Here is a 9880-nt window from a genome sequence, read left to right as displayed (position 1 = left end):
ATGGCTCCACCTCCTCACTAAGAGTTGGCTTTTACTTTTCCTTGATGCCCAACGCTCCATCTCCACCACTGTCTGGACTGCTTAAAAAAAGCTCTCTATCTAGGAAAGAAATCAGCAGGGTTTAAGTCACGGATCTCTGAATCACTAGTGAGTCGAGCATGAATCCTTCCCCTTTTCACGGGGATGTGAAAAGGCGCCGTCATCTCATCTTTAGAATATTGTCTTTGAACTTCCGTGTTTGCGGTCGCTCTGTATATTTCTATGGCATTGCTGTAAAGGAGTAATTAGCTGGTGAAGTGGATTTACTTATTGTAGAGTTAACAAAAGTTATCATGAGCATTGTAATGTTTATCATATGCTTTGTAAAGCAGATGTGTTAACAAATGTCGACCAGGAAATTTTTTTACGAGCAGTTCATTCATACCTATGAAAATACAGACCGGAAGTCAAAAGACAACGAGCGCAGCGCTGAAAAGGGGCGGGGCTACATAAGGTCTATAATAATATGTAAGATCTTTTAAAACTAAATTAATGTTTTAAAGGAGTAGTTCACTTTTGAAAAAACTTTTGCTGATAATTTACTCACCCCCATGTCATCCAAGATGTCCACGTCTTTCTTTCTTCAGTCAAAAAGAAATTAAGGTTTTTGATGAAAACATTCCAGGATTTTCTCCATATAATGGACTTCAGTGGGAACCAAACGGTTCAAGGTCCAAATGACAGTTTCAGTGCAAACTGCAAACTGTTCAAAGGGCTTTAAACGATTCCAGACAATGAATAAGGGTCTTAAAAAAATAACAAAGTTTAAGTTTTATAAGCTCAAATGCTCGCCTTGCTCTGTTCTGTGACGCACGTTTTTGACTCTCCTGTTCGAACTCGTTCATCAAAATGAACAAATCTTTTTTCGAGTCATTCGGTTAATTCAACTAACGACATGAACGAATTGACTCGAAAAAAGATTTGTTCATTTTGATGAACAGGAGAGTCACACAGAACAGAGCAAGGTGAGCATTTGAGCTTATAAAACTTAAACTTTTTAAATGAGTGATCGTTTCGCTTGATAAGACCCTTATTAGTCGTCTGGAACCGTTTAAAGCCCTTTGAACAGTTTGCAGTTTGTACTGAAACTGTCTTTTGGACCTTGAACCGTTTGGTTCCCATTGAAGTGCATTATATGGAGAAAAATCCTGGAATGTTTTCATCAAAAACCTTAATTTCTTTTCGACTGAAGAAAGAAAGACATGGACATCTTGGATGACATGGGGGTGAGTAAATTATCAGCAAAAGTTTTTTTTAAAAGTGAACTACTCCTTTAATACAGGTTTGGAAAACAAAAATAATGCTTTTATTCAGCAAAGATGCATTAAATTGGTGAGCATAAGAGATTTAACAAAAAAAAAAAAAAAAATACAGACCCAAACATTTGAACAGTGCAAATGGAGAGGAATATTTGTAGTGTCCCTCTAATGATGTTCGATAATTAGTGATTTGATTATTATTGCTTTGTAAGTATGTGTTATGTATGTTTCAGACTAATTTGCTGTACCGTTCGTTTTTTATGTAAATTCTTAATCTCCCTTAAATACCATGTTGGGTCTTTTGATAGGATGGGCGGCACTTCATCCTTTCACTTGAAGATAATGGTCTTGTTTACATAATTCATTCAATCTTCCCTCTCCCTGTGCGTAGGCCTGTGTGGGCACAAAGTTTGTTTACTGCCATTTCCTGCTGCTCGACAACCATTTAGAAGGACGTTCAGTATGTTCCACACATCTATCCAGATTTCTATAATGGCTGACCCCCACAGCAGTCCCCTGCCTCTCTGCTGCATTACTTATTTCCCAAATGGAGATGAGTCGCTGTGCTCTGATGTTGTCCTGTGCAGTCATCAGACTCTGCAGGTGGGAATTTCAATGATACTGACATAATTCAATGTTCTCAAAGCTGGCACTGTGGCCTTTGTGTTTCACACCAATATACTGGTTCATTCTAGGTAGAAATCTCATTCCTTGTCTTTCTGTCCTGTCTACCTCCTTGTCATATCGTACATATATTTGGGATTATGTATATATGTTTTTATGGACCGGTTGATCGCTGGTACTTATAGAGATAAAAAATAAAGGGTTTACTTACTCACTTAAAGGAGTAGTTCACTTTTGAAAAAACTTTTGCTGATAATTTACTCACCCCCATGTCATCCAAGATATCCACGTCTTTCTTTCTTCAGTTGAAAAGAAATTACGGTTTTTGATGAAAACATTCCATAATTTTTCTCCATATAATTTCACTTCAGTTGGCACCAAACGGTTCAAGGTCCAAAAGACAGTTTTAGTGCAACAAAACTGTTGCACTAAATACTCGTTACTCCTAAATACTCTTAGTACTCGTTCATCAAAATGAATGAATCTTTTTCTGAGTCATTTGATTCATTCAACGAACAAATTGACTGGGAAAAAGATTCGTTCATTTTGATGAACGAGTTCGAACAGGAGAGTCACAAACGTGCATCGCAGTACAGAGCAAGGCGACCATTTGAGCTTATAAAATGTAAATTTTGTTTTTTTTTTGTTTTGTTTTTTTTAAATGAGTGATCATTTCGCTTGATAAGACCCTTATTCGTCGTCTGGAATCGTTTAAAGCCCTGTGAACAGTTTGCAGTTTGCACTGAAACTGTCTTTTGGACCTTGAACCGTTTGGTTCCCATTGAAGTCCATTATATGAAGAAAACTCCTGGAATGTTTTCATCAAAAACCTTAATTTCTTTTCGACTGATGAAAGAATGACATGGACATCTTGGATGACATGGGGGTGAGTCAATTATCAGCAAAAGTTTTTTTTTTAAAAGTGAACTACTCCTTTAACATGCCATAAAATGAAATTTAATTTTTTTTTCTGATATTCGCTCCATAAGAAAAGCAATTCATGAACAAATCATTGTTTAAGTCAGATCTTTTCAATGAATCCAGTTTACAAAACCTGAAAGATTTGTTTACATTCTATTCCAAGTTCGAGTCACTGACTGACTTACAGTTTACCGGGGATCAGGGGAATATTATCAATGAATAATGTCATAACTTCAGTCTGTTCCTCAATGCTATTGTAGTCTTCCGAGGACTTCTAATATAAGCATACAAGATGTATAAAAATACATTTCATATTTTTATGATGCTTTTGTGTCCTTTTTGAAGCTTGAAAGCCCCTGGATTAGAAAAGCCCGAGGGTGAGTATGATGACTGAATTTTCATTTTCAGATGAACTAATCCTTTAAACATGCACGCAAGTCAAATCACTCTTTCCATGTGAATAAACACACTCTAGGCATGGGAGTTTAGAGAGGTAACCACGCTCATTTTTATTCATGTCCTCCCCCTTCCACTCAGGTCAATGGTAAGTGTATGGTATTCAGGAGTGGAGAGGAGCCTGTCGTCCTCATCTTTATTCAAATGCACCTGTCCTCTCCTGATTTCCTGATTTTACTCTCTCTCTTGGGTCTGAACACTATGCCTTCATCCCTTTCTACTTTCACTTTTACCATTTCCCCAATGCTTTCATCTTGCATTATACTTAGACATTTTGATGACACAAGTCTGATTTTCCTTTCGCAATTGTCTCTGCCATTATCATCAACTTTGAATTTCACTCACAAGACTTCTTTTCTGTATTTCAGTATTTGCATTTCACCTCTCTTTCATCTTATCTACCTTCATTTCTTGAGTGCACTTCTTGAGTGATTTTCACTAGTAAAAAATTAATAATGCTGGGTTGTTTTAACCCAATTTTGGGTCAAATATGGACAAACTCAAACATTGGGTTAAAAACGTCATTTAAAAATGTAACCCAATGACTGGGTTTGTCCATATTTGACCCAAAATTGCCAGCTTTTTTTAGAGTGTAGATAGAAGATTAAGATAGAAGTGCCGCCCATCCAATCGAATGAACCCATAGATCCAATGCTGTTAAGGAGGTGTAGACCCTAGCAGTGCTCTATATAAAAAGACCTTTTTGGAGCGACAGGGCCTTAGGTGTCCACTCGGAATTCCTGTTGCGTATATATAGCACAAACTTTACCTCCAGGCATGTGTATCTGTCTGTCACCAAGTGCATGACTTCAAACAGGGGCAGAAACCTTAAAAATAGACAGCGCTGTTGAGAGGACAATTATAAACAATCACTGTGATGAGAATCTAAAATAACAGCTGGCTAAAATATTCCAAATGCCTCTTACCAGGTCACCAGAGTTAAGAGGCGCTTTAAAACACTGCTGGGTATTTACTCCCTTTGTGTATGCTGCAATAAAATGCTTTCCTCCTTACAGTTCCAGTGCATTGCTTGCTGAACTTTATTGGAAGGTTAGTACGATGTGTTGCTATTTTTTTATGGCACATTTGCAAAAGCACTTGATGTTCTTTAAAGTTTAAACATTCTTGTATTTCTTTCTCTCCAATTCGTCAATAATGGCTAAATTTCAAGCTTGTTTTTTTGGCGCTAATTTTGCATGTGCAATCTTGCAAAATGCATTTAAAGGAGTCGTTCACTTTTTAAAAAAACTTTTGCCGATAATTTACTCACCCCTATGTCATCCAAGATGTCCATGTCTTTCTTTCTTCAGTCGAAAAGAAATTAAGGTTTTTGATGAAAACATTCCAGGATTTTTCTCCATATAATGGACTTCAATGGGAACCAAACGGTTCAAGGTCCAAAAGACAGTTTCAAAGGGCTTTAAACGATTCCATACGATGAAAAAGGGTCTTATCAAGCGAAACGATCGCTCATTTAAATTTTTTTTTTACAAAGTTTACGTTTTATAAGCTCAAATGCTCGCCTTGCTCTGTTCGTGACTCTCCTGTTCGAACAAGGCGGGCATTTGGTTATTCATCGTCTGGAATCGTTTAAAGCCCTTTGAACAGTTTGCACTGAAACTGTCTTTTGGACCTTGAACTGTTTGGTTCCCATTGATTGAAGTGCAATAAATGGAGAAAAATGGTGGAATGTTTTCATCAAAAACCTTCATTTATTTTTGACTGAAGAAAGAATGACATGGACATCTTGGATGACATGGGGGTGAGTAAATTATCAGCAAAAGTTTTTTTTTTTTTTTTTTTTTTTTTTTTTAAGTGAACTACTCCTTTAAATATGGGTCATGTGGTAAAAGGGAGATTACCACATTATCAAATTACACAAAATATTTTAATAAATGAGCAGAGGGTGGCGGATTTCTAAGTTGATGAATGATGGGCGTTCCAAATCTGCAAGTTCTGCCCATGCAGACTCTGTATGGACCTGCTCGTGGCTAATATCCAATTGCTCTGTCTTTGCAGCAAGTTCAGCCTTGGACTGGTTTGGCAGCCCACCAAAAAGATTTCCTTCTGAAGGTCTCCTCTCCTGTATTTTATCCCTCTGAACATTGGCTAATGTTGGCAGATGAAGGGAGGGAGTGTCATGACACCAATTTAACAGACATTTGAAGATAAGAAGGGGACCTTTGACTTCCTTCACGCAGCTGCACTGTATAATTAAAAGCCATTCACACACAGTGCTCATGGCATAGCTGTCAGTGGGAGCATTGGGAATGAGAATGCTTATAAACTAATTGTCCTCCACAACACATACTTCTATCTGCTGTAGGCCGAAATAACAGTTTCTTCCTTAAAGGAATTTTTTTAAAAGCTTTTTGGTGTTTAATCTGAAACTTTTTTGAAGACTTGCTTAATCTTTGTTAGTAAACCCATCCCTAGAACATCATCCAGCATCAGCTAATTTGAAAGGCCAGACATTTTGTTGATATCAGCATCTTTTGGCCAATCTGCATTATTAATGGTGTTTCTTGTAAATGTAAAGTCAAATGCTAGAATGTTTGCAAGTGGTTTCATCATGTTAATGGGTACATTGCTACTGAAGATATACTTTCACTGTATATTTTATTCACACAGTAGTCCTTCTCATTTCTGCAGATATGGTAGTTTTTCCAAGCATATGTTGAATGAGGATGAATTTGTCGCTGGCGGTGTGAATTGGGCTTTCAGAACTTTTTAGACATTTCCCAAGGATAGTTACCACATTGTTTGTTCAACAATAAAGAGATGTTCTCTGTGATTTGAGTGAAATTGCATTCATTGTCAAAAGCTAAATTTCCATCCCAAGTGAATTTCACAAGTGTCATCACAATCTTTTTTCACTTATCTAGAAATGCCGAAATCTGGTATGAGCAGCGACAAGGTGGGAGTACAGCATTTAATGTATGCACAGTGATTAAAGTTACCTGAAAATAAATTATTATTATTATTATTTTTTATCACTCATTGTTTACACTGATATTTTGTAAGTTTTACCTTTCACTAAACATATTTAGATATACGGGAAATCACAATGGAAGACGATTTCGATATATCTAAATATGTTTAGTGAATGGTAAAACTTCCGAAATCTCCGTGTAAACAATGCGTGACGTGCATACGCACGCGATCACTTCCGGCGTCACGTTGGAGACGGTTCAGTTCGGTTCAGTTGGACATCTGATTCAGATCAGTTCAACGGCTGTTAACAAGAGGTAAAAACTATATAATTACTGTTCGTTTTCTCACACAAACCGCTCGTTTGGTGTCTTAGGCCATCAATGTGTACTTATATTCACGAGTCATTAAATCATGTTTAATTTGTGCTTCTATATGTGCATGCTCTTTGAGGTGGACCCTCATGACTGACTGACAGACAACAACGGTTTGACCGAAAAATGTCAAAATTGAAAATACTGTGGAAACAAAGACACCTACATCTTGGATGCCCTTGAGGTAAGCTAAAACATATCAAAAATTAATTTCAAAGTGAACTAACGTTATCCCTTTAACTGAATTATGTTAATGGAAATTATGTATCATTATGGCACAGTGAGACAAGGGAAAGTTTCCCAGTGAGACAAGGGAAAGTAAACAGTATATCAATATCATTAAACAGGCCAATACCACGAAACGGGCATAAATACATCGAATGTAACGTTAAATACACAGCACATAGTGTTTATCCACAGCGAGGTAACTGGACACTGTACCTTTAAACAGAACTTGATGATTCCATCATAGGGAGAGAGCGAGGGGCGCGCGAGCTGTGCAATGAAGTGTCAGTGTACACTACCGCAATACAGACAAACCAAAGGCGAGTCATTCCTTGCTGTACGGGGGAAAAACGAAGAGAAGCGTTTCATTTTTAAAAACCATTTTATTATCTAGCCCAGCAAAAGATCTCCGGAGAGGAGGGAGGACTGCTCAGCGCTGCTCGTGCGAGGTGGAGCGGAGACACATCTAAAACATTCATAATAAACTTCTCACCCCATCGAGACTCGGACTGCACCCTTACTACAGACAACATGGAATAGAAGGACTCCGAGAGAATCCCAACAACACAAATTGATGTTTTCTGCTGAAAAACCGTCAGAGGGGAAGAAACTGCTCCGTTAACATCAGCATCAAGCTCGTGGTGGATTGAAAGAAGGAGCTCAAGATGTCTGTACCGGTAAGTTCTTCAATATAACCTTTAATCTGATTAACCGCTATGTGCAAAAGTTACTAAACTGCTTGATTTGAACTTAAATGTATTGTATTGGACGCGCAGATGTTGGTCTGAAAGAATAGGCAGCCTGCTCTTGGTATATTGATGTGGTGGTGATGCACACTATGGTTATTTGCTACAAAGCAGCTGTTCAGGACGGCAGTGGAACTGATTTTTTTGTAGTTAACTCAACACAGTGTGTGTCAAAACCTGAGTGAGTTGTCTACCTACTATACATATGTCTATACTACTGTACATAGCCTACTTCAAGTTTTTACTTAGGTAATAAAATAAAAACGCTATCGTATTTTAATAAGGATTTATGATATTGTCAAGATACCTAAACAAGCAAACAAAAATACACGCATTTTTAACTTTTTTTTCAATAAAATGTAAAAAATGCCGTAAAAAACTGTTTTGAAACCACCTTCACCCTTTGGCCTTTCAACTTGTTGCAGCTTTAATTTGACATTTTCTAACATTTGACCATGTTTTCTATGATAGTGTAAAATGGCCCCCTGGAGCAAAATGCACCTTGAAAGTAATTATCTCTTAAAACATTGCAGGCTTTTTCAAAACACCCATAGAAATGGATTTGACATTTCCATATTGACTATTCCTCTCAGAGTTGATATTTATTTGTGAACCTGTGGTACAAGAATTGATAAATATGAATAATATTGTGCATGTTCACAATTAAACATGGTTGACCCTGAGGCAAGATCTGTGGACCTGTTTCTTCCATCGAGTCTCAACCTGTGAGGACTTTGTTCCGCCTCGCTGCTCATTTCGACATTATGCCACAAGATTTAATGTTTGCCCTCACGGCTGAAGTTAAGTGGAAGAAGTCAGTGGATTACTAATAGAGCTGTGGAGGATGCGCAGCCCTGCAAAACATCACTGCCGATCCCTGTGGGAGGAATGAGGTTAATTTGCATGTCTTGTTGGCAGCAGCTTACCTATATATTTCCCCACTGCTGTTTTGAGGAGAACTGGTATCTTGATGATGCTATGAATAAATAATAAAATCACTTCTGGTCTTTGCATCCGAGTGATGAAGTCTCTTGCTCGGCTTAACTCTTTAAGACAACGCTCAGTGGCAGTTAGAAAGAATTGTGTTTGTTCAGATTCAGCATCGGATGAGTACTGATGTCCCATCATGCCGTTTTCAACAAACAGAAGCCAGATTGCTGTTTTTGCCCCGGGGTGATGGAGCTTGATCGCAGCAGCTGTTCTACCACAAAGACGAGAGTATGCTTGTGGCTCGTTTTTCACGTAACCGGTGTGATTGCGTTTACCTGAGACCAACAGATGTCTCAGAGAAGTGATAAACAAACGAGTGCAATGGCTTAAAGCACATTAATGTAGTGTTTTCTGCCTATTTCATCAGTAAGATGGATAAGTCATATCAAAATGGACTTTCCGTTTTACTCAATTTGTTACAGATTACGATTCTATCCTGAGATATTTGGGGATATTCCAGTTAATAATGGCCCTTTTTTAACACATGAAAGTAATGAGAACCTTCTAACTAGGTATATTATGAAAATGAAACTATGTTCATTTTCTATATATTTAACACCAAAATCCTGATCTGTGTTGATGAGTAAACCTTAAATTGCATTTCTTGTGTAAAACTGTTATTGTAACGTTATGCAAAATAATATAAAACGATAAATTATGGCTCAACATCTTAATAGAAAAACATTTTTGTTTGCTTGCCATTATTTTGCAGTACTCAAACTTTTTATTTCAGACAGCAGACACGGGTAAAGCATGACTTAAAATTTTTATCCAGCCCTATTATTACTGTCTCATCTATCATTCAGAAAGCATACTGAGTTGAAATAATTATTATTAAAAATTAGGGCTGTCAAACATAATAAATGTGGGTGCACGGTGTATAATTATTTTATATATATATATATATATATATATACATAAATACACACACATGCTTGTATATATTTAAGAAATATTTTCATGCATATAGATTTATATATAATTTATATTATATATATAAATATTTTAGGTTTACATTTTTTTCTTAAATATGCATGCATGCGTGTGTATCTCTCTCTCTCTCTCTCTCTCTCTCTCTCTCTATATATATATATATATATATATACACACACACAGTGCACCCTCATATATTATGTAAACACAAACTTTTGGATGCGATTAATCACGATTAATCGTTTGACAGCCCTATTAAAAATTATTATTATTACTATTATAGTTTGATATTTTAAATTTGCTTTTATTTTTATATTTTCAGTTTTTGAAATTTTTTTTTTCATTTTTATATAGCTTTAGTAACCTTATTACTGTGTTTTTC

The 9880-nt window shown here is 36.7% G+C and overlaps 2 protein-coding genes across 3 annotated transcripts in view; both read left to right on the top strand.

Annotated features, from left to right (window-relative positions):
* The first annotated feature begins 1117 nt into the window (after positions 1–1117).
* On the top strand, positions 1118–6093 carry LOC148977446 (uncharacterized). Of its 2 annotated transcripts, XM_089116488.1 has the most exons (4): positions 1118–1901; positions 3189–3220; positions 4316–4349; positions 5319–6093. In XM_089116488.1, the coding sequence occupies exons 1-4, from the start codon at positions 1761–1763 to the stop codon at positions 5463–5465; spliced, it is 354 nt and encodes a 117-aa protein (XP_088972614.1). In that variant the 5' UTR covers positions 1118–1760; the 3' UTR covers positions 5466–6093. The 2 variants fall into 2 exon arrangements, 1 of the variants encoding a protein (XP_088972614.1); XR_016145400.1 differs by lacking the exon at positions 4316–4349.
* Positions 6094–7090: 997 nt separating this feature from the next.
* bcar1 (BCAR1 scaffold protein, Cas family member) overlaps positions 7091–9880 on the top strand; it is a 99643-nt gene continuing 96853 nt past the window's right edge. The window contains exon 1 of the mRNA XM_039684061.2: positions 7091–7506. Within this exon, the coding sequence (XP_039539995.2) occupies positions 7495–7506 (12 nt within the window). The 5' untranslated portion in view covers positions 7091–7494. The remainder of the gene's footprint in view (positions 7507–9880) is intronic.

Source organism: Pimephales promelas, chromosome 10, assembly GCF_988280905.1.
Source record: "Pimephales promelas chromosome 10, fPimPro1.hap1.1, whole genome shotgun sequence".
NCBI classification, from domain to species: Eukaryota; Metazoa; Chordata; class Actinopteri; order Cypriniformes; family Leuciscidae; genus Pimephales; species Pimephales promelas.
The sequence above is the reverse complement of the archived record's forward strand: the minus strand, read 5'-3'. Positions and strand labels throughout refer to the sequence as shown.

Bases quoted from the DNA above. Each gene is read 5' to 3' on its own strand.
- LOC148977446 (XM_089116488.1), top strand. From the start codon at position 1,761: ATGTTCCACACATCTATCCAGATTTCTATAATGGCTGACCCCCACAGC. The intron at 1,902-3,188 runs GTGGGAATTTCA...TCCTTTTTGAAG, and splicing joins GCAGTCATCAGACTCTGCAG to CTTGAAAGCCCCTGGATTAG. The intron at 4,350-5,318 runs GTTAGTACGATG...CTGTCTTTGCAG, and splicing joins TTGCTGAACTTTATTGGAAG to CAAGTTCAGCCTTGGACTGG.